The sequence below is a fragment of the Scylla paramamosain genome, unplaced genomic scaffold (genome assembly GCF_035594125.1).
Source record: "Scylla paramamosain isolate STU-SP2022 unplaced genomic scaffold, ASM3559412v1 Contig4, whole genome shotgun sequence".
Lineage (NCBI taxonomy): Eukaryota > Metazoa > Arthropoda > Malacostraca > Decapoda > Portunidae > Scylla > Scylla paramamosain.
This window is the reverse complement of record NW_026973669.1, coordinates 1,407,501-1,432,500: the sequence shown is the minus strand read 5'-3', so window position 1 is coordinate 1,432,500 and position 25,000 is coordinate 1,407,501. Positions and strand designations below refer to the sequence as shown.

General features: G+C 44.7%; 2 protein-coding genes across 11 annotated transcripts in view; both read left to right on the top strand.

Moving 5' to 3' along the window:
- LOC135096422 (DIS3-like exonuclease 2) overlaps positions 1–13,613 on the top strand; it is a 53,231-nt gene extending 39,618 nt beyond the window's left edge. For all 9 annotated transcript variants that reach the window (XM_063997915.1, XM_063997918.1, XM_063997920.1 and 6 more), the window contains 5 exons: positions 3,779–3,880; positions 7,188–8,815; positions 9,506–9,650; positions 9,994–10,212; positions 10,691–13,613. In XM_063997915.1, the coding sequence (XP_063853985.1) occupies positions 3,779–3,880; positions 7,188–8,815; positions 9,506–9,650; positions 9,994–10,212; positions 10,691–11,947 (3,351 nt within the window). In that variant the 3' untranslated portion in view covers positions 11,948–13,613. The remainder of the gene's footprint in view (positions 1–3,778; positions 3,881–7,187; positions 8,816–9,505; positions 9,651–9,993; positions 10,213–10,690) is intronic.
- Positions 13,614–15,043: 1,430 nt separating this feature from the next.
- LOC135096423 (protein PRRC2A-like) overlaps positions 15,044–25,000 on the top strand; it is an 18,819-nt gene continuing 8,862 nt past the window's right edge. The window contains exons 1-6 of one of the 2 annotated variants that reach the window (XM_063997925.1): positions 15,044–15,161; positions 18,554–18,647; positions 20,836–21,321; positions 22,074–22,301; positions 22,624–23,189; positions 24,351–24,503. In XM_063997925.1, coding sequence (XP_063853995.1) covers positions 22,758–23,189; positions 24,351–24,503 — 585 coding nt within the window. In that variant the 5' untranslated portion in view covers positions 15,044–15,161; positions 18,554–18,647; positions 20,836–21,321; positions 22,074–22,301; positions 22,624–22,757. Of the gene's footprint in view, positions 15,162–18,553; positions 18,648–20,835; positions 21,322–22,073; positions 22,302–22,623; positions 23,190–24,347; positions 24,504–25,000 lie in introns of both variants that reach the window. The other variant, XM_063997924.1, reaches the window with a different exon arrangement.

Here is a 25,000-nt window from a genome sequence, read left to right as displayed (position 1 = left end):
TGTCTGTCTGTCTATGTCTTTTTTTACATGTTTGTCTGTCTGTCTGTCTATGTCTTTTGCATGTTTGTCTGTCTGTCTTTTTTGCATGTTTGTCTGTCTGTCTGTTTATGTCTTTTCTGTTTACATGTTTGTCTGTCTGTCTGTCTGTCTATGTCTTTTTATGCATGTTTGTCTGTCTGTCTTTTCTGTTTGCATGTTTGTCTGCCTGTGTCTGTCTATGTCTCTCCATCTGTCTGTCTGTCTATCTATCTATCTCCATCTGTCTGTCTGTCTGTCTGTCTCTATTTTACATGTCTATCTGTCTGTCTGTCTGTCTATTTACATGTCTGCTTGTGTCTGTCTATTTACATGTCTGTCTGTCTGTCTGGTCGTCTATCAGTCTTTCTGTTTGTCTGTCTACATGTCTGTCTGTCTGTCTGTCTGTGTTCGTCTATCTGTCTCTCTGTCTATTTAAATTTCTATCTGTCTGTGTCTGTTTACATGTCTCTGTTTACTTGTCTGTCTGTCTCTCTGTTAACATGTCTGTCTATTTACATATCTGTCTCTGTTTACTTGTCTATCTGTCTATCTATTTATCTATCAGTATGCATCCACTTATCCACCTATCCATCTGTCTGTCCATCTACCCACCCACCTGTCTATCTATCAAGCACAACTAACCTGTCATTAAATCCCTCTTGTCTGTTCTAAAAATAAATAACATGATCCTATTTGTCTATTAAATGATGTAGTGTAATTTTTGAAAGCCGTAGAATATTGCAATAGGGAGCTGTGTGTGTGTGTGTGTGTGTGTGTGTGTGTGTGTGTGTGTGTGTGTGTGTGTGTGTAGGACTTGCCTTTCTCTAAGTTACTACTATATTCAAAGTTTGTATAGGACTAACTTCACATAAACTAAGGAAGAAAGAGTTATAATGAACCTTCTGCCTGCACTCCAATATTCACCTAAGTTTTATAAAGACAGGGAAGTTTTGATATTTCTTTGTTATTTATTGTGATTACGTGACAACTTAACCCATTGCATCCTAACCCCACCAAGACATCCAGTAAACACACCAACAGGCCTACCAACACCACGAAACACTCCCCCAGCACTATTGCAGGGCTACCAACACCACGAAACACTCCCCCAGCACTATTGCAGGGCTACCAACACCACGAAACACCCCCCCCCGGCACTATTGCTAGGCTACCAACACCACGAAACACTCCCCCGGCACTATTGTAGGGCTACCAACACCACGAAACACTCCCCCAGCACTATTGTAGGGGTACCAACACCACGAAACACTCCCCCAGCACTATTGCAGGGCTACCAACACCACGAAACACTCCCCAGCACTATTGCAGGGCTACCAACACCACGAAACACTCCCCCCCGGCACTATTGTAGGGCTACCAACACCACGAAACACTCCCCCAGCACTATTGTAGGGGTACCAACACCACGAAACACTCCCCCAGCACTATTGCAGGGCTACCAACACCACGAAACACTCCCCAGCACTATTGCAGGGCTACCAACACCACGAAACACTCCCCCCCGGCACTATTGTAGGGCTACCAACACCATGAAACACTCCCCCAGCACTATTGCAGGGCTACCAACACCACGAAACACTCCCCAGCACTATTGCAGGGCTACCAACACCACGAAACACTCCCCCCCCGGCACTATTGTAGGGCTACCAACACCATGAAACACCCCCAGCACTATTGCAGGGCTACCAACACCACGAAACACTCCCCCGGCACTATTGCAGGGCTACCAACACCACGAAACACTCCCCCAGCACTATTGCAGGGCTACCAACACCACGAAACACTCCCCCGGCACTATTGCAGGGCTACCAACACCACGAAACACTCCCCCCCGGCACTATTGCAGGGCTACCAACACCACGAAACACTCCCCCGGCACTATTGCAGGGCTACCAACACCACGAAACACTCCCCCAGCACTATTGCAGGGCTACCAACACCACGAAATACTTCCCCAGCACTATTGCAGGGCTACCAACACCACAAAACATTTCCCCAGCACTATTGCAAGGGTACCAACACCACGAAACACTTCCCCAGCACTATTGCAAGGGTACCAACACCACAAAACACTTCCCCAGCACTATTGCAGGGCTACCAACACGAAACTGCTCCAGCACTATTGCAGGGCTACCAACACCACAAAACACTTCCCCAGCACTATTGCAAGGGTACCAACATCACAAAACACTTCTCCAGCACTTTTGCAAGGGTACCAACATCACAAAACACTCTCCCAGCACTACTGCAGGGATACCAACACCACAAAACTCACCCAGCACTATTGCAGAGGTACTAACACTACAAAACACTCTCCCAGAACTATTGCAAAGTTATCAACACCACAAAACACCTTGAAAACACATTTTCAGAAGTACCAACACCACAAAACATTCTGAAAATACACTTGCAGAGTTACCAACACCACAAAACATACTTGCAGTAACCAACACCCTCAAAACACACTTGCAGAGGTACCAATACCACAAAACACCCTCAAAACAGACTTGCAGAGGTACCAACACCACAAAACACCCTCAAAACACACTTGCAGAGGTACCAACACCACATAACTCCCTCAAAACACACTTGCAGAGTTACCAACATCACAAAACACATTTGCAGAGGTAGCAACACCATAAAACACCCACGGAACACACTTGCAGAGGTACCAACACCACAAAACACCCTCAAAACACACTTTCAGAGGTACCAACATCACAAAATACCCTCTAAACACACTTGCAGAGGTACCAACACCACAAAACACCCTCTAAACACACTTGCAGAGTTACCAACACCACAAAACACACTTGCAGAGGTACCAACACCACAAAACACCGTCAAAACACACTTGCAGAGGTACCAATACCACAAAACACCCTTAAAACACACTTGCAGTTACCAACACCACAAAACACACTTGCAGAGGTACCAACACCACAAAACACCCTCAAAACACACTTTCAGAGGTACCAACACCACAAAACACCTTCAAAACACACTTGCAGAGGTACCAACACCACAAAACACCTTCAAAACACACTTACAGAGGTACCAACACCACAAAACACACTTGCAGAGGTACCAACACCACAAAACACACTTGCAGAGGTACCAACACCACAAAACACCCTCAAAACACACTTCTAGAGGTACCAACACCACAAAACACCCACAAAACACACTTGCAGAGGTACCAACACCACAAAACACCCTCAAAACACACTTCCAGAGGTACCAACACCAGAAAACACCCACAAAACACACTTGCAGAGGTACCAACACCACAAAACACCCACAAAACACACTTGCAGAGATACCAACACCACAAAACAACCTCATAACATACTTGCAGAGGTACCAACACCACAAAACACCCTCAAAACACACTTGCAGAGGTACCAACACCACAAAATACCCTCAAAACACACTTGCAGAGGTACCAACACCACAAAACACCCTCAAAACACACTTGCAGAGGTACCAACACCACAAAACACACTTGCAGAGGTACCAACACCACAAAACACACTTTCAGAGGTACCAACAGCACAAAACACACTTGCAGAGGTACCAACACCACAAAACACCCTCAAAACACACTTGCAGAGGTACCAACACCACAAACACCCTCAAAACACACTTGCAGGTATTCCAACAACTTCTGACTGACACCCTGTAACACAAACCCCCTCCAAACCCTCGTTACAAGCATGACAGCACCCCGTGTTTGCAGGACGGGGGGATGGACATCTATATTGGAGGGGTACTTGATCGGAACGCAGCGCTGCACGGGGATGTGGTGGCGGTGGAGCTGTGTCCATCGCAGCAGTGGAAGGTACGGGCTATGAGAGAGAGAGAGAGAGAGAGAGAGAGAGAGAGAGAGAGAGAGAGAGAGAGAGAGATTGGGGGATTTGTGTGGGAGAGAGGAGAGAGGCAGGGAAGTAAAGTGTGTGTGTGTGTGTGTGTGTAAGAGAGAGAGAAAACATTTGAACATTTATTAATAACCAACAGTTACAATATAGTAGAATTAGTAAACATAATTGGCTGGTTATATTACAGGTGAAGTTAGCCCTTGTAAAGCTAATCTTTTCAGGCAAAAAGTAAGTTTCAAGGAGTTGGTGTGGGATGTGGCAGGAGGCACATCTGTGGGTGTTTCATACAGATATAATAAATTACAGAAATAATACAGAATATAGATGAAATAAATAGTACATAGAGGTAACTGCATTAGTAATATGTGTCAGTACATTACAGAAATAAATAAATTAGTAATAGGTGACAGTAAATTACAGAAATAACACTGACTACAGAAGTAATATATAGTACATAGAGGTAATTGTAATAGTAATAGGTAACAATACATATATGACAAATTCAGACATGGGTATAATAGCTGTAATTGATTTAATATATAAATAATTTCAAGTGTAGACATTATTGGATCAGGGTGGAATAGTATTTCAAGTTAGTAGGTGATTAAAATGTTATTTTTAAATATATTTTTAAATGTGTTGATGGAGGGTGCATCCTCAATGTGGAGAGCTACAGTTACAAACAAGAGGCCCCAGGTGAGAAAGTGAGTGGTGAAATTTTGTAAGTGACGCAGAGGAAGAGTGAGGTCAGCGCAGTGATGGGCATTGTGCCTTGTGATGGGTCTTGTATTCTGTTCTTGTTTGAATACGTGAAGGTGGCATTAGCTAATTTAGTAATGACATCTAGTTTGAACATTTTTGTTTGTTTGAAGAGAGGGTTAGTGTGTTCCAGATAATTACTGTTATTGTTCTTACTATTTTCTTAAGTTGTAATCACAGAGGAATTAAATAAGTAGGATAGGTTGTGCACTATGTGGGGTTGCGGTAGGTTAACAGGGGTGAATGTGAGCATAATGCATAGCCTGAAGTACATCTTGTGGCAGGAAATCTTTTGTTTGATAAAGTAGGGGGACTTGTCTTGATATTTTTGAAGTAAGATTATTGATGCGATGCTTGAAAGTCCAGGAATCATCATAGGTAACACCAAGAAATTTGATGTTATGAGTTCTGAAGACTGTTTTATCATCAGTGTGTAGGTGGGGAAGATTTAGCGTTTGTTTTATTGTAAATACCATGAAGTGAGTTTTGGTTGTATTGCTAGTAAGTCTGTTGCTTAGCCACCATTCATAAAGTTTTTTTTTAGTTCATTATTAGCATTATGTATAAGTTGATCTGGGTTTGGGCCTGTCAGGTACACTGTTGTGTCGTCAGCAAATAGTGTTGTTTTAGACACGGAGAAAATATTTGAAATGTCATTAATATATATTAGAAACAATAGAAGGCCCAGGACACTACCTTGTGGAACACCAAGTGTGACTAATGTTGTGGAAGACTTTTCACCATTGAAAATAGTGTGTTGCCATCTGTGTTGCCGTCTGTTTGTCAAATAATCTTCAAGCCAGGAAAGTATCTGGCCACAAACCCCACAGCAGTCCATTTTACTCAAAAGGATTTTGTGGTTAACAGTGTCAGATGCTTTAGCAAAATCAATGAAAATGGATAGAACTGATAGCTTGTTGTCAGTGGCATTAAATACATCTTTGGAAAATTTAACAAGTGCTGTAAAAGTATTGCATTTTCATTTAAAGGCATATTGAGTAGGGTTAAGAATGTTTTTGTTTTCCGGGAAACGCATTAGACGTGTTTTCATGAGGGTTTTGAATATCTTTGAAAATACTGTTAGTTGAGAAATTGGTCGCGAATTTTTAGGATCACTAGTAGGTCCAGATTTGTGGATAGGAGTAATTTTGGCAGTTTTTTTAAGTTTTCTGGAAAGGTTCTGGTTGCAATAGACTGATTAAATAGCAAAGTCAAGGGAACTGAGAATAGGTTAGAGTTTCTTTTAATAACCAGAACAGCTGTGTCATGTGTGCCAGAATTTTTGTTATTTAATGACTTAATTACTGCATTGAGTTGACGTGTTGTGATGATAGGAAATACCATTGAGTGTGGGTGATTGCCTCTTGTGTTATCTATTGGATTTATATTAGATTGTGGGAGATTGCTGTCTAATTACTAAAGGCTTCAGAGATGTCAGATGGACTTTTTAATAAGGAATTGTTATGTTGCAAGGTCTTAATTGTGCTTGTATTGTGCATTTTGCCTCATTTCATCTGTTGTTCTGAAATTACTAAATATTTGACGATGACAGTTGGATTTGGCGGCACGCATAACTTGGGTCAGATTGTTTCTGTGTTCTTTAAATATGTGATGTGAAATTGCTCCCAGTTTATACATCTTAAATAGTTTGCATTTGTATTTAATTGAATTGAGTATTTCAGTAGCCAGCCATGCATTTTGGGGTCTTTTTTTCAGTTACATATTTTGTTTTTATTAGAAAGCACTTGGTGTAAAGTTCACAAATAATATTAAAGAAGCAGTTAAAATTATCACTTGTATTTGCTGGAATAAGTATTTCTTCCCAATGTATACTGTGTAGTTCATTGGGGAATTAATTTTGGTCATCAGTATTGAAGATTCTGAAGGTAATCTTATGTTTGATATTTGGCACAGATTGTTGGATGATATTAATGAACATAGGGAGATGATCTGTCGTACAATAGTCAAAGATACCTGATAGTGATGGGGGTGTGAAGGTAGTCCAGATGTGGTCTAGCAATGATGGTTGGCCAAGGTTAGGGTTGTCGGGAAATCTGGTTGGGTGTGCTGTGCGTGGGAAGAAATTTAGGGTTTGTGTAGTATTGAGGAATAAGTTCATAGGAGGACGAGTGGTGCATTCAGGTAAATTAATGTTTTTGTGTAGTGATCTAATATTAACATGTATGATGCTGAGATAACTGTTACCTGCTGAATTTGTACCAGAACTTTATTCATGAATATTGAAGTACTTTGATGAGAGAGAGAGAGAGAGAGAGAGAGAGAGAGAGAGATTCTGATTGATTGTGTTAAAGAAAGAGAATGTATGTTTAGATAGAGAGAGAGAGAGAGAGAGAGAGAGAGAGAGAGAGAGAGAGAATGTCAGTTTGTATGGGAAATGTATGGGAATGTGTGTTTGTCTATATTTGGTAGAGAGAGAGAGAGAGAGAGAGAGAGAGAATTTTAGCCTTAACAAGCAAACGACATCTCTAATCACCTTTATGACCTTTCCAGGTGCTGTATGATGTCCTAGATGAGTACCTCGACAACAACCCATCACAACAAGCACTGCTACAACAACCACAACAACAACAACAACAACAACAACAACACAACATTACCCTAACCAACATTACAACAACCACTAACAACAATAACACACACACCAGTACTGCTTCATCTGCTACTACTACAACTACTACAACTATTATCGCTGCTACTACCACTACTACTACTACTACTACAAGTGCTACTACTACTACTACTGCTGCTGCTGCTGCTTCTTATAATAGATCTATGGCAAGGTCCCAGAAACTGACCATTGCTGAAAAATTATCAAGTTCTCTGACATGTAAGGATAGTTTAAGTAGTTCCATTGTTCACAAGCCTGTTGCCGCTCGGGGGGAGGCCGTGGGGAGGTGCAGGGGGGAGGATCTGCTGCAGGGGGACAGTGATGTGCTGGTGGAGGGAGAGGAGGAGGAGGAGGAGAAGTCAAAAGCCAATAAACGCCGGAAGAAGAGAGGAGGAAGAGGGAAGAAGAAGGGCAAGAAGAAGGATGAGGTGGGAGGGGGCACAGAGGAGGAGGTGGAGGAGCTGTCAACATGCTTGCCTTCTCTGTCTCTGGCAAGCCCACAAGACCACCTGCTGCTGCTGCCAGGCCAAGACTTCTCCCTTCCCTCCTCCTCCCTGCCCACGGAGAGAACGGGGGAGGAGGAGGAAAATGAAGAGGAGGCCGGGGAGTCGGACAGTGCCGGCGTGGGGAGGGCAGTGCCGCCAGACCAGCTCAGCGAGTGTGAGTCCACTGACAACGAGAGTGGCACCAGCGAGGTCCTGGATTACGAACAGTGCCGCGAGGACCAGGCCTTCTTCCAGGCACAGTGGCAGGCCTACTACGGGTCCCAGGGCACCGAGACACCCTCGGGGGACGGTGCCACAGCAGGAGGGGCCCAGGACAACAGCAGGGCCACAGAGAAGGGGGCAGGAGCAATGGGGAGTGAAAAGACGAACAGCACCGATAAATGTATAGTGACCGCCTCTCCTTGCATCGTGTCTGAGGTGAGTGCCACAGTGCCCCAGGCGAAGGCCGCAGGCACCAGCGTGGAAGCCAAATGCGGCGCAGAGACAGCCAAGTGGCCGGCACGCAGGAAAAACAAGCAGGGGAAGAAGGAAGGGAAGGACAAAGCAACAGCCAATCACGTCATACCAGCACAGCACTACAGCATCAACATGGCGGTGACTAGAGGCCGGGGCGGGCACAGCAGGCAGGGCAGCGGCACCCCACAGCACAGACGCGGCCCCCAGCCCCACAGCACGCCCAAGAAGCAGACGCAGCCACGCACAGAGCCCACAGTAGCACAGGTCTCCATTCTCGACAACTGGGAGAAATTCGTGCAGAGAACAGGCCGCGTTGTCTACATCTTTGACCGGAAACACCCGCGCCTGGCTGCCGGCACCCTCAGGCCCTTCCCAGACCGCAACCCCATGCACGCCCTCTTTGCCCCCACCGACCACAGGGTGCCACGCATGAGGATACCCTACTCACAGCTCCCCGCAGACTTCCTGGCGCGGCACAACGATGTCTACCAGCACAAGATATTCCTGTGTCGTATTGTGCTGTGGGCCGAGCCAAAGTATGCCATAGGGTGAGTGTGCGTGTGTGTGTTTGTGTGTGTGTTGCTGTGTTGCTGTGTTTTGTTGTGTTTCAGTTTCTCAAGTCTGTTATTTTCTTTATTATTATTATTATTATTATTATTATTATTATTATTGTTATTATTATTATTATTATTATTATTATTATTATTATTATTATTATTATTATTATTATTATTATTATTATTTGTTTAAGATTATGGTTTTATTTTTTATTTTTATTTATTTTATTCTTTTTTTATGGGTGTGATTTGTTTATTTTTGTTTAGTTTACTTTGATTTTTTGTTTTTGTTTTTATTTTATTCTACTTTAGTTTCTAGAGTTTTTTTTTGTTTGGTTTTTAGTTTTTATTTATTTATTTATTTATTTATTTATTTATTTATTTATTTATTTTATTTGTGTTTATTTTTATAGTTTTAGTTTTCTTTCCTTTCCTTTCCCTTTACTAAATTTTAGGGTGTTTTTTGGGTGAATATTCTGCCCTGTTTGCTCATCCATCCATCCACCCATCCATCCATCCACCCACCCATTTCTACACAAACCACAATTACTATCCCATTACAACTCAAACTTCCACTTCTTTTCCTCACCACTGCTCATCCACCCCCATTTCTATACAACCAAACCTTTCTTTACCACTTATAACACCACTTTCTTCCACCACCACCACCACCACATGCAGGGAGGTGGTGAAGGAGGTGGGCAGCGTTGGGGACATCGCAGCAGAGACAGAGGTGCTGCTGCTAGAACACGGCGTGGAGACAGAAGAATTCCCGCAGGAGGCTGTCAAGGAACTCCCCTCCCTGCCCTGGGCCATCCCTGAGGAGGTGAGGAACTGGAGGAAGAGGAGGAGGAGGAGGAGGAGGACAGAAGCAGTAGGAGAATTGGTAGTAGTAATAAGAGAAGGAAGATGAAGAGGAGGAGGAGGAGGACAGAAGTAGTAGTAGTAATAAGAGGAGGAAGATGAAGAATAGGAGAAGGAGGAGGAGGAAAAGAAAGGAAGGAAGGAAAATAGCAGAAGGAAGAGAATAAGAGTAGAAGGAAGGAGTGAACTGTTGGAGGAGGAGGAGGAAAATAAGATGCAAAAAATACCATTAGTCATGTTTCCTATATACTACTACTACTACTACTACTACTACTACCTGACCTGACCTAACCTCACCCCAACAGGAACTAGCAGTCCGAACTGACCTCAGGGACCAATGCATCTTTACCATTGACCCTGAGACAGCTCGTGACCTCGACGACGCCCTGTCCTGCACCGTGCTGCCCTGTGGTGACCTGCGTGTGGGGGTGCACATAGCGGACGTGACCTTTTTTGTGAGGGAGGGCAGTACCTTGGACCAGGTGGCTGCCAGGCGGGCTACATCTGTATATATGCCTGATAGGGTGAGTGTGTCGGTGTGTGTAGGTGTTTGGGGTGTGTTTGGGTGTGTTTGAGTGTGTTTGGCTGGGTTTGTGTGTGTTTGGGTATGTTTGGGTGTGTTTTGGGTGTGCTTGTGGTGTGTTTGGGTGAGTTTGGCTGGGTTTGAGTGGGTTTGAATGGGTTTGGGGTGTGTTTGAGTGGGTTTGAATGGGTTTGAGTGTATTTGGAGGTGTTTGAGTGGATGTGAGTGTGTTTGTGTGGATGTGAGTGTGTTTGAGTGGATGTGATTGTGTTTGAGTGGATGTGAGTGTGTTTGGGTGAGTGTGAGTGTGTTTGGGTGAGTGTGAGTGTGTTTGGGTGAGTGTGAGTGTGTTTGGGGATGGTTTGTAGGTGTGAGTGATGTTTTCTTTTTTGCCAGTTAGAGTGTGTTAGAGTAGGTGGGTTTAGTGTGTGTGTGTGTGTGTGTGTGTGTGCTGTGCCTCATCCCTGTTGCTGTGCCAGGTGGTGCCCATGCTGCCGCGGGGGCTGTGTGAAGGGCTGTGCTCGCTGCTGCCCGGCACGGACCGCCTGGCCATGTCGGTGGTGTGGCAGCTGTCGCCGGACGGCCGGGTGAGCAGCGAGTGGTTTGGCCGCACCGTGATCCGCTCCTGCGCCAAGCTGACGTACGAGCAGGCACAGCAGGTGATTGACAGCGGTGGCAGTGCGGAGGGCCTGCCAGCGGTGGAGGTGCCCCACAGCGCGGCGGCTGTGGCGGCGGTGGTGTGGCAGCTGCACGGCCTGGCCCAGAAGCTGCGGCGCGGCAGGTTTGAGGGCGGCGCGCTGCACCTGTACCAGCCCAAGCTGTGCTTCACCATGGACTGGTCCACTGGCCAGCCCCTTAGCCTGGCCCAGCCCCAGGGCCCTGACCACAGCCACCACCTGGTGGAGGAGCTCATGCTGTTGGCCAACATGGCTGCCGCTCAGCGCACCCACGAGGCCTTTCCCTCCCAGTGTGTGCTGCGCCGCCACCCCCCACCCCTGGCTGGTCCCATGGAGGCTGTGCTGCGGGCCCTGGCGGCCGCTGGCGTGGTGCTGGATGGGTCCAGCGCCGGGGCCCTGCAGGCCAGCCTGGCGGGGCACCGGGGCGCCACAGCGCTGGCCGTGGCCGCCCTGTGCAGCAAACCCATGCAGTTCGCGCGGTACTTTGCACCGGGGGCGGAGGACACCACCGCCACGCCGGGCCTGGCGCACCACTACGCCCTCAACGTGGCGCTGTACACTCACTTCACGTCTCCCATCCGCCGCTACGCCGACGTGCTGGTGCACCGCCTGCTGGCCGCCACGCTGCAGCCGCCGGCCGCAATGCCCACCCTGGCCGCCGCCCGCCTGGGCCGCGCCTGTGACCACTGCAACGACCGCAAGCGTGCAGCCAAGTCCGTGCAGGAGGCCAGCGGGGAACTGCACCTGGGCCTGCTAGTGCGGCAGGTGGGGGAGCTGCTGCAGCCCGCCGCCGTGGTGCAGGTGCTGGACCGCTCCTTTGATGCCGTCCTGCTGCACCTCGGCCTGGTGCGCCGCGTCTACACCGACCCCCTGCCCCTCACCAGCATGGCCTTCACTAAGCAGGACGGCCAGGCCTACCTCACCCTGCACTGGCGGCCTGAGGCGGGACGGCCGGCCTGCACGCAGCGCGTCACCCTGCTGTCCACCGTGCAGGTGGTGCTGCGCCCAGCTGACAACACCACTCTCAAGTTCCAGACTGTGCTGCTCAGGCCGGAGTAGTGCCCCACCACCACCACCACCACCACCATGGCAGCCATCCACCATACTGCCCCACATCACCACCACCATCTCCAGATCTCTACCACACCACACCACACTTCTGCAGCCCTCCACAGTCAGCCACCACCAGCACACCACCACACCACCAGCACAGACAGTCACGGTGTTGTCTGGTGTGACGGATGAAAAGGTGTTTTTTTATTAAGGAATTTTTTTCATGTTTTTGTAGCGGATTTTTTTGTTATTTGTTTGTTGTTTTTATTGTTTTATTCCTTCCTTTCTTTCCTCCTCCTCCTCCTCCTCCTCCTCCTCCTCCTCCTCCTCCTCCTCCTCCTCCTCCTCCTCCTCCTCCTCCTCCTCCTCCTCTTCTTCCTGTATTTGCATGGCAGTGCCCACTCATCTAACACACACACACACACACGCACACACACACATGTACTCATCTACCTCACTTTTAGAATGAGGAGAAAAGGAAAATACTTATAATAGTAATATATAGATAAATGTAATAATAATAATGATAATAATGATGATAATAATAGTAATAATAATAATGGTGTTGATGATGATGATACTACTGCTACTACTTATATTATTGTTGCTGTTGGTGATGATCATTATAACGCACACACACACACACACACATACACACACACACACACAGCAATCTTGTAACCATAGCTATGTATATAAGAACTAATAATAACAATAATAATAATACTAATAATAATGATAATAATAATAATAATAATAATAATTAGAAGGGAAATCAAGCATTTTTAAACTAGTAATAAAAAAAACAAAATATTAAAAAAAGGTTAATATGTTTTGTTATGTTAAGTTTTTTTTTTGTTAAATGTTTGTTTGTGTGTTTGTTTACAGATAATATTTTTGCTGTATGGTTCATGTAAGTTATTTGTTTGTTTGCTTTGTTTGTTTGTTTGTTTGTTTGTTTGTTTGTCCATTGTCTTGTGTCTCATTTATTCATTACTAAAAAAACAAAAAGACATTTAATAATTTTTTTTAACTTATTTTGTTTGTTTTGGTTTACAGTGATTTTTTTGTTATTTGTTATTGTTTTGTCTGATGATGATGATGATGATAGGTTAATATTATTATTATTATTATTATTATTATTATTATTATTATTTTATTTTTTGTTTTGTTTTGTTTGCTTGTTTCTCTCTCTCTCTCTCTCTCTCTCTCTCTCTCTCTCTCTCTCTCTCTCTCTCTCTCTCTCTCTCTCTCTCTCTCTCTCTCTCTCTCTCTCATTCATTTTTTTTATCTTCCTTCCTTTCTTTCTTTCTTTCTTTCTTTCTTTCTTTCTTTCTTTCTTTCTTTCTTTCTTTCTTCCTTCCTTTCTTCAACACCACAACATTTGAAAACACACACACACACACACACACAGAGAACAGTTTTCATAATTTACACTCTTCACTTCTCACTCTCCCAAAGCAAACCCTCCCAGCCTAGCCTAATCTCCCCCAATAAGACCTAACAGGCGCCCCAAGGTGATACAAGGTTTTCTCCCCCTCCTCCTCCTGCCCTCCCCAATATATTCTCCCTCAAATAATGTGATATTGATTAATCCCCTCCTTATGATGTAATTTTTATATCTATATACATACATATTATATATATTACTATTAAAACGTAGCTCATATTATTGACTGTTTTATTGACGCGCTTCTAGTGTGTGTGTGTGTGTGTGTGTGTGTGTGTTAGGGGGAGGGGTCGTGGGGGGATCTCAAGGATGTTTTCATGTTTCCAGTGACAGTTTAACAGGTTGCAGTGGAAGTTGTTGGGGTTTTCAAGGGTGTTTTCATGGTTCCAGTGACAGTTTAACAGGCTGCAGGGGAAGTTGTTGGGGTTCTCAAGGGTGTTTTCATGGTTCCAGTGACAGTTTAACAGTTTAACAGGCTGCAGTGGAAGTTGTTGGGGTTTTTAAGGGTGTTTTCATGGTTCTATTGATAGTTTAATAGTTGAACAGGCTGCAGTGGAAGTTGGGTTTCTCAAGGGTGTTTTCATGGTTCCAGTGACAGTTTAACAGGCTGCAGTGGAAGTTGTTGGGGTTTTTAAGGGTGTTTTCTTGGTTCCATTGATAGTTTAACAGTTTAACAGGCTGCAGTGGAAGTTGTTGGGGTTCTCAAGGGTGTTTTCATGGTTCCAGTGACAGTTTAACAGTTTAACAGGCTGCAGTGGAAGTTGTTGGGGTTTTCAAGGGTGTTTTCATGGATCCAGTGGTAGTTTAACAGTTTAACAGGCTGCAATGGAAGTTGTTGATGTTTTTAAGGGTGTTTTCATGGTTCCAGTGGTAGTTTAACAGTTTAACAGGCTGCAGTGGAAGTTGTTGCGGTTTTTAAGGGTGTTTTCATGGTTCCAGTGGTAGTTTAACAGTTTAACAGACTGCAATGGAAGTTGTTGGGGTTTTCAAGGGTTTCATGGTTCCAGTGGTAGTTTAACAGGCTGTAGTGGAAGTTATTGGGGTTTTAGAAGAAAGTGGTCTGGGTTGCAATTAAGAAGGATAATTCAAATTTATTTTCTAGAGTGTGGTAAACATTTTCTGAATTTATAATTTTACTACGAGTATTTTCATTGTTAGTTAGCTAGAGGGAATTACTCAAATTTATTTAGCTATTTCTTTATTTGTTTATTATTTTATTTATTTGCTTGTTTAACTATTTATTTATTTATTTTCCATCTACCTAAACACTACACAATAGGTTCAATAATAGTATTTAAAAATATGAATTCTAAGCCAAGGTCGAAACGTAGAATCAGAAAGAACCTTTAATTAGTAAACAACTATCTATCAATTCTTCAACCTATCCATTTATAACGTCATTATTTATTCATTCATTTTATTCAGTCATACACTTAATGTTTCCTTTAAATTTCCCTACACAGCAAGTATTTCCTTCGTATAAATTCTAAACCAAAGTCAAAATGTAGAATCAGACAAAAGTAATATAAACCAATACTTCATATACCTATTTATCAACTATTTTACCTACCTATTAATCATTAAAATTATTTATTCATTCGTTTTAATGTCTTAAACACTAAATATTTCCTTATTAATGACAATCGCAACATGTAGATATTTAGACCGATCCTTGGCGGCCATCTTGCTTGTTTACACTGCAAGGAGAGAGGGAGAGAAGAAAATTTTGGTGATTTTTGGCAGATACCGAGTGTGATTTGCATTGACAAGGTGCGTGAGTGTAACTAAGTAACTATTGCTTAAGTTTATATAAGTAATTAATTCGGGAGTCACTTATAATGCGGGATTTTGTTGTGTTGCGTGGGACGTGTTTGAAATTTGCTTTTTTTTCATTGATATTATTTTGTCCTGTTTGGCTTGCTGTTTGTGTGTGTGTGTGTGTGTGTGTGTGTGTGTGTGTGTGTGTGTGTGTGTGTGTGTGTGTGTGTGTGTGTTTTACTTACTGCTCCGTGTGTGTGTGCGTGCGTCTCTCTCTCTCTCTCTCTCTCTCTCTCTCTCTCTCTCTCTCTCTCTCTCTCTCTCTCTCTCTCTCTCTCTCTCTCTCCAGCCACGCATCAATAATTCCCCAATACAATGTAGATACTGACGAGTTGGTGATTCGGGAATTTACTTAAAAAAAAATAAAAACACGAATAAGCCTTGAGTGTAGAAACCCCTGAGCTGCCAGGCCGAGGAGGGACGTTACCTTACCCCCCTCCCCTCCACGGCCCCTACTATGGATGGTGGCCAGGGGAGGGACAGGGAGGGACATAATCACCAAATCACGTTAAATGTTGCCAGCAGTGACTCCCTCTGCGTTTGATTCCCGCCCCTCCAGGAGTAGTGAGCTTGGCGACGTGGCGGCAGGGCGGGGTGACAGGCTCAGGAATGCCAGGGTAGGACAGGTCTGGGAAGCATCAAGACTTTAAGGGAGAAAAAAAACACTTAAAGAAAAAAGTTAACAAATGAAGCATCTGCCCCCTCCCCCCCCCACACACCCTAACGTATCCTAATAAACTAGTCCTCCCTGACCCCCTTAAGGACTGTGACCTAACCTAATCTAACCTAATCTAACCTAACCCTTAAGGACTGTAACCTAACCTAATCTAACCTTACCCTTTAGGACTGTAACCTAACCTAACCTAACCTAACCTAACCTAACCTTACCCTTTAGGACTGTAACCTAACCTAACCTAACCTAACCTAACCTAACCTAACCTAAGGACTGTAACCTAACCTAACCTAATCTAACCTTACCCTTTAGGACTGTAACCTAACCTAACCTAACCTAATCTAACCTAACCTAACCTAACCTAAGGACTGTAACCTAACCTAACCTAACCTAACCCTTAAGGACTGTAACCTAACCTAACCTAACCTAACCTAATAAACTAGCCCCCAGACTCCCTGTTAAGGATTACAACCTAACCTAACTTAATCTAACCTCCTCTTCCTTCTCCTCTCAGGGTGTGTTAGGTTAGGTTAGGTTCAGTTCAATGCTTCATTTCAGCAACATTCGGTGCCGTCTAAAGAAATGTCCACCACTGTGCCTCCGGGTAGCCTCGTGGGTAGCCAGCTGATTGAGGCGGCCACCATGTATACACCTGCTGATTGGCTAAAAATAATTGATGCATGGAGTGTATTGGCCGGGAGTAAATAACACTCTGATGTGTCAGTAATAGGACGCCTCTCATTGGTTGAAAGAGAGATATGAGAGAGCCTTCCATCACCAGAATCTCATGCACTTTATATTTCTGGCTGGAACCATGCCAAGTCTGTTCTCCTACTAGCCAAAAACTCCTTCATTAACAGAAAGTGTCAAAACCTTTCAAGATCTAATTCCCCTTGTGATTTCTGGCATCTAGCCTAAAATATCTCCAATAACTTTGCTTCTTCTTCTTTCCCTCCTTTATTTCAACCAGATGGCACCACTGCTATCACATCTATTTCTAAAGCTGAACTCTTTGCTCAAACCTTTGCTAAAAACTCTATCTTGGACGATTCTGGGCTTGTTCCTCCCTCTCCTCCACCCTCTGACTACTTCATGCCACCTATTAAAATTCTTCACAATGATGTTTTCCATGCCCTTGCTGGCCTAAACCCTTGGAAGGCTTATGGACCTGATGGGGTCCCTCCTATTGTTCTCCGAAACTGTGCCTCCGTGCTTGCACCTTGCCTGGTCAAACTCTTTCAACTCCACTCATACTGCTCTTCTAGACAGGGTGGAATCAAAAGCTTTTCGTCTCATCAACTCCTCTCCTCTCACTGACTGTCTTCAGCCTCTCTCTCATTGCCGCAGTGTTGCATCTCTAGCTGTCTTCTACCGCTATTTTCATGCTAACTGCTCTTCTGATCTTGCTAACTGCATGCCTCCCCTCCTCCCACAGCCTCGCTGCACAACACTTTCTTCTTTCTCTCACCACTATTCTGTCCACCTCTCTAACGCAAGAGTTAACCAGTATTCTCAATCATTCATCCCTTTCTCTGGTAAACTCTGGAACTCCCTGCCTGCTTCTGTATTTCCACCTTCCTGTGACTTGAATTCCTTCAAGAGGGAGGCTTCAACACACTTATCATGCAATTTTTGACTACTGCCTTGGACCCTTTTATGGGACTGGCATCTCAGTGGGCTTTTTTTTTTTTTTTTGGATTTTTGTTGCCCTTGGCCAGTGTCCCTCCTACAGAAAAAGAAAAAAAAAATTGTGGTATTCCATGCTGGAGACCAACACACACACACACACACACACACACACACACACACACACACACACACACACACACACACACACACACACACACACACACACACACACACACACAATACACTGCATCCCTCCAGCGTGCCTCACCCACAGCGAATGATAATTTGTGGTGCAGCTCAACACAACCCACACATCACCACCACAACCCACACATCACCACCACAACCCACACATCACCACCACAACCCACACATCACCACCACAACACACACATCACCACCACAACCCACACATTGCCACCACAACCCACACATCACCACCACAACACACACATCACCACCACAACCCACACATCACCACCACAACACACACATGACCACCACAACACCCACACATCACTTACTATTGGTGATATTAACCCCATGCACATTCACTCCCATGGTCCCTCACTGGCTGGATCCCCTCGTGCTGAGTGTCTTGAACTGTGTGTGTCTCAAGTTAATACTAACGCCATCACAAATTTTTGAACATTTATTAGCTTTTTTTTGTATGTTATTGTCAAAAATGGACAGAAAGATACCCTCCTGCTTTGTTAGGTATGGTTAGGTTAGGTTAGGTTAGGTATGGTTAGGTATGGTTAGGTTAGGTTAGGTAAGGTTAGGTTAGGTTAGGCATGGTTAGGTTAGGTTAGGTTAGGTAAGGTTAGGTTAGGTTAGGTATGGTTAGGTAAGGTTAGGTTAGGTTAGGTAAGGTAAGGTTAGGTTAGGCATGGTTAGGTTAGGTTAAGTTAGGTTAGGTAAGGTTAGGTTAGGCATGGTTAGGTATGGTTAGGTTAGGTTAGGAGCCCCATATATGTGTGTCAAACTTAGTGATGCCACCTGTGATTTATTTTTTAATTTATTGCCTTTATTTTTTTACCAGGAGTGTTGTTGTGAGTGACTGGCGTGAACTGTGAGGTGTGCAGTGGTGGTGAGGCTGCTGGTGGTGTGTGCCAGGCTGAGACTAGATCTTTCTGGTAAGTTTTGAGGCATTTTCATTAATTCACAGTCAACTTTTGTCACAGATTACAGTTCCTTACGGTGCTGGGTGGGAGGAATGGAGTGTTGGGGGGGTAGTAGAAATGAAAACAGAGCAATTTCCAACAAAAAAGTGACGGCAGATTATTTAAAAACGCATCAAAACTTCAAAAAAAAAATTCATCCACCACACAGAGTCTAGAAAAACAGAAAAACTAAAAAAATAACAAAGAAACCGTCACTTCCCACATCAAGCAGTCACTCTTCACTTCCCCCTCACTCACTGTATCTGCAGGAAAGTTGGCAGCACCAGTCAGGCCACATACATTGACACAGAAGGCAGGGGGTGGGAACATCTGGCCTGGAAGCAAGCTGGGGGACAGAAAGGAGAGAAATATTGCTGGTAGACTGAAGTGGCTTGGTCATTGGCAGCCTCTCTCCCTTAATGCCACTCCTTGAATTTGTCTTCATTTCACTGCTACACTGTTCTTAGTCTTAGGAATAATTATCACCGGTTTAACTCTGATTGGGACCTTCAACACTTTCCAGCACAGAACAACGTGTGAGGTGTTTACAAGCATTCACAGCAAAGATAAGGGGAACAAATGCCATAGTTTTAAGCCTGTGTAATACGTGGAGTCTGTGGAATAAGATGTGGAGTAGCTAGTGGTGGATAAATGTACAAAACCAACAGTGAAGCAATTGAAAGAGAGAAAATAGATGCGAATATTGAGTTTTTTTTGGGGGAACTAAATAAGAATCAATTGAAATTATGCCACACACTACAAACACACACACAGAGAGGCCAAGAGGTCACCCAAACACACACTAACATAACCACCTCTCACACACACACACACACACACACACACACACACACACACACACACACACACACACACACACACACACACACACACACACACACACACACACACACACACACACACACACACACACACACACACACTGTTCATTCTGGCTTTGGTGTGAAGGTTTGAGGTGGTTCAGTTCATTATATTAGGCCAGGTGTGTGTGTGTGTGTGTGTGTGTGTGTGTGTGTGTGTGTGTGTGTGTGTGTGTGTGTGTGTTTGCATTATTGGGTGTGTTTAAGTGTGTCTGAGTGTGTTTGGGGTGTGTTTAAGTGTGTCTCAGTGTGGTTGGGATGTGTTTTAGTGTGTTTGGGTGTGTTTGAGTGTGTTTGGGTGTGTTTGAGTGTGTCTGAGTGTGTTTTGGATGTGTTTGAGTGTGTCTGAGTGTGTTTGGGTGTGTTTGAGTGTGTCTGAGTGTGTTTGGGTGCATTTGAGTGTGTCTGAGTGTGTTTGAGTGTGTCTGAGTGTGTTTGAGTGTGTCTGAGTGTGTTTTGGGGTGTGTTTGAGTGTGTCTGAGTGTGTTTGGGGTGTGTTTGGGTGTGTGGGTGTGTTTGAGTGTGTGAGTGTGTTTGGGGTGTGTTTGAGTGTGTCTGAGTGTGTTTTGGATGTATTTGAGTGTGTCTGAGTGTGTTTGGGTGTGTTTGACTATGTTTGGGTGTGTTTGAGTATGTTTGGGGTGTGTTTGAGTGTCTGGGGTGTGTTTGGGATATGTTTAGAGTGTGTTTGAATGTGTTTTGGGTGTGTTTGTGGACTTGTTTGGGTGTGTGTGTGAGAGTCATGTATTGGAAACTCAGCTGTGTGTTTTTCCTGACCTCCACACTGCTGGCTGACACTGGGGAGGTGGTGGTGAACAGCTGTGAAGATTACCTTGTTATATATATTTCAGGGTGTATTTTGGGGTGCTAGTTGTTATGTTAGTGTGTGTGTGTGTGTGTGTGTGAGTGTTGATCATATCTTGGGTGTGAGTGGTCCAGAATATGCCTCAACTTTTCCTTTTATATGAAAATGTGGAAAATGGTACAGTTTTTTTCTTGAAACTTGCCCCTGCCAAAAAAAAATAAATAAATAGATAAAAAATAAATAAATAAAATAGAAAAAAAAAAAAAAAAAGGCTTAGGCAGTTTGTTCATGAAGGTGATGGTGAGTAGATACTGAACTGTAAATATGTACAGGTGCTTCTCTGAGTATTGTGACGGTGTTTCATCAAGACACTCAGGTGGAAAGATAAAGTTGTGAGTATGTGTGTGTGTGTTTGTGTGTTTCTGAAATAAAGTGGTGTTATAGGTTCTAATTCTTGTATTTTATTGTTTTGCAGGGAGAGTTTGAGCTGAAGAGAATGCTGCAACACTACTAGGCTCTGTGTGTGTGTGTGTGTGTGTGTGTGTGTGTGTGTGTGTGTGTGTGTGTGTGTGTGTGTGTGTGTGTGTGTGTGGACTGATTGACAGAGAGATAAACAAACAGTTGGTACGGGAGCAGAGATAGACAAATACAGACATACAGACAGACAGACACGCATACAGAAATAGAAGAAAAGATAGATAAAATAGACAGACAGACAGATAGACAAGACTTAGACACAAACAAACAGATAGACAAACGAAGAGATATAAACAGACAGACAGACAGACAAAAAACAAAGAAATTCAGACAAGAAAAAAATGTAACAACTTAGAAAACAGAAAAAAAAAAAAATACTTAGGCCGCCAGACAGACAAACAGATAAGCAGCCATGGCCGCCACAGACAGCAGTGAACAGCAGTTACGTTTTCGCTGGAATGACCACTCACAGCATCTCTCTAAGGTAAGGACAAGTGTGAGGGGGGGGAACAGGGAGTTGTGGGGGGCTGGTTGACTGCTTCTGTCCACCTTACTAGTGCAAGAGTTAGCCAGTCCCTTCACTCCTTCACCACTCTTCTGTCCACCTCACTAATGCAAGAGTTTTGACTAGAATTTTTTAATATACCCTTGAAAATCCCAGTAACTTTAACTAGAGCCTGTGAAAGTGTAGAATCCATGTTAAACTGTCAATGGAACCTTGAAAACACCCTTGAAAACCCCAACAACTTCCACTACAGCCTGTTAAACTGTTAAACTACCACTGGAACCATGAAAACACCCTTGAAAAGCCCAACAACTTCCACTACAGCCTGTTAAACTGTTAAACTACCACTGGAACAATGAAAACACCCTTGAAAACCCCAACAACTTTCACTACAGCCTGTTAAACTGTTAAACTACCACTGAAACCATGAAAACACTCTTGAAAAGCCCAACAACTTCCACTACAGCCTGTTAAACTTAAACTACCACTGGAACCATGAAAACTCCCTTGAAAACCCCAACAACTTCCACTACAGCCTGTTAAACTGTTAAACTACCACTGAAACCATGAAAACACCCTTGAAAACCCCAACAACTTCCACTACAGCCTGTTAAACTACCACTGGAACCATGAAAACACCCTTGAAAGCCCCAACAATGTCTAGCCAGAAATACAAATAAACAGAGAGAGAGAGAGAGTACTTTGCCCCCTAACCAGAGCCTTCCCCACAGGTCCTCACACTTCAGAGGCTGCAAGAAAAGTACTGTGACATAACCTTGGTGTCTGAGGATGGCTACATAACCAAAGCACATCAGTCTGTCCTTGTCTCTTCTTCTTCCTACTTTGAGAGAGTACTGGGTGAGGTGAGACAAGACCAGCATCCCATGGTGGTGCTAAGGGGCGCCAACCTGCAGCAGCTGACCTGTTTGCTGGACTTCATGTACCAGGGGAATATACAGGTGTGTTTGGGGGTGTTTATGGTGGATCTAGGAGTGTTTGGGTGGGTTTTGGGGTGTTTGTGGGTATTTGGGTGTGTTGGGGTGTTTGTGAGATGTTTTGGTGTGTTTGTGGTGTGTTTGGGGGTGTTTGGGTGTGTTTTGATCTGTTTAGGTGTGTTTGTGTGTGTGGTCAATAAACTAAATATCTATCTGTGTGTGTGTGTGTGGTCATTAAGCAAGCAATCTATCTATCTGTCTATCAATCTATCTATCTATCTGTCTGTCTATCTCTGTGTGTATGTCAGTAGCCTCACCCTCCCTGTCATCCTCCTTCTGTCCACAGGTTGAGCAGCATCTAATTGAGCCAGTGCTGGAGGTGGCAGATCTCCTGGGTATCAAGGGACTGGCCGGCATCCGCTCAAACCCCACCATTCAGAAGTTTATGGTTGCCCCCACCACCACCACCACCCCACCACCATGCCCCAGGACCTGCCCCATGCCCCTACAGCACCCACAGCCCCACAGGACACCCATACAGCAGAGAACAGGGCAACACATCACACACAGCACACACAGCCAGACTCACAGACAGACATGCACACAGACACACAGGCGGACATGCACGCAGACACACAGACGTCAGGAATCGATCTTTCCATGGCAAAAAATGAACCCAGGTCGCCGAAGGATGCCCAGGGGGTCGCGCAAGAGGTCACACAAGACGTCACAGAGGCAGTCACACAGGTGGTCACACAAGGGGTCACACAGGGGGTCACACCACTAGTCGCATGTGCTCAAGAGGTCACCCCACCAGAGGTCCCAGAGGCCACAACTGGGGTCCCACAGGAGGTCGCAGGTGAGGAGGAACCACCACCAGCGCTGCCATCCTGCAGGAAGAGGAGGAGATTGGTGAGTGTGTAATGAGGTTAAGTTAGGTTAGGTGTGTTTTGTAGTGAGGTTACATTAGGTTAGGTTGTGTGTTTTGTAGTGAGGTGTGTGTGTGTGTGTGTGTGTGTGTGTGTGTGTGTGTGTGTGTGTGTGTGTGTGTGTGTGTGTGTGTGTGTGTGTGTGTGTGTGTCTAGCATGCCCTGCCCTTCTTATAACTAAAAACACCTTTGCAGTCAGTTTAATGTCCTCTTGGAAGTACCAGGCAAGTGTTGTGACTGGCTTGGCAGGGACAGGTGGACACACACACACACACACACACACACACACATACACACACACACACACACACACACACACACAATAGATTCACAGGAGTAATACATTAAAATCCTCATCCTTCCTGCCTCCATCCCTACCAGGCCTTGCAGTGACAGCCAGAGGTCTACAAATGCACTATGTTTAAGCTGCCATAATTGCCTTTCTTTGGTCCACTTCTGAGGCACACCGACTCTGTATGTGTCTGTATCTTGTCTCATCACTGGAAGGCTGTCTTCTAACCTGACTGTCACCTGGTCCACCTTTCCCTCAACACTATTCTCTGAGACACCTTTCCTTGTTTTCCAGCCAGGCCAATTTTTTCACTGGGTACAGAGTGCAAATGTGTTCTTTTTCTTTGCTTACTTTCTTGTTTGTGGTTGTGAAGGCTTCTTGTATTGCTTCTGGTGGTGTGTGTGTGTGTGTGTGTGTGTGTGTGTGTGTGTGTGTGTGTGTGTGTGTGTGTGTGTGTGTGTGTGTGTGTGTGTGTGTGTTGACCTGCACAGTAAATGGATAGGTAACTAATTCTCTCTCTCTCTCTCTCTCTCTCTCTCTCTCTCTCTCTCTCTCTCTCTCTCTCTCTCTCTCTCTCTCTCTCTCTCTCTCTCTCTCTCTCTCTCTCTCTCTCTCTCTCTCTCTCTCTCTCTCTCTCTCTCTCTCTCTCTCTCTCTCTCTCTCTCTCTCTCTCTCTCTCTCTCTCTCTCTCTCTCTCTCTCTCTCTCTCTCTCTCTCTCTCTCTCTCTCTCTCTCTCTCTCTCTCTCTCTCTCTCTCTCTCTCTCTCTCTCTCTCTCTCTCTCTCTCTCTCTCTCTCTCTCTCTCTCTCTCTCTCTCTCTCTCTCTCTCTCTCTCTCTCTCTCTCACAGCAGGACAGCCCAAGCACTGAGGACATCCTGGACCCAGACTGGGGGAGGATCGGACCTAAGGTGGATCAGTGCCCCCCCGGCCCTCCTCAGCAGCTGACCTTTTGCCTCGGACCATCACCCTCACTGCCATCTCCTCCGCTGCTGCTGCCTCCTCCGGTGAGTGTGGGGTGAGGTAAGGTGAGGTTAGATTAGGTTTGGTTGGGTTAGGCTTGGTTGGGTTAGGTTAGGTTACGTTAGGTCAGTTAGGTTAGGTTTGGTAGGGTTCATAAATGCTGTGCTCTCTTACCACAACTTTTCCAAGGCCACAGAGATGACAAGCCGGGTTCTCAAGAGTGTTTCTCCTGTTCATAATGTAGAAATGTTGTTAATCTGTCACCAGAACCACAAAAACACACTTAAAAACCTGTGTGTCACTTCAACTACAGCCTTTGGAAACTAGTGGAGGTGCAGCCAGAGGTGTTGTTGAATGTGGATGTAAAGAAAGAGTTATGTTCTGGTGATAGTCATAAGAACACAAAGGTTGGTGCAGGAAGCCATCAGGCCTACACGTGGCACTCCCTCTATGAAACACACCTGTCTGTTTCCACCTGTCATCTCTGTCCATACATTGATATAGTAGTAGTAGTAGTAGTAGTAGTAGTATGCCTGTCTGT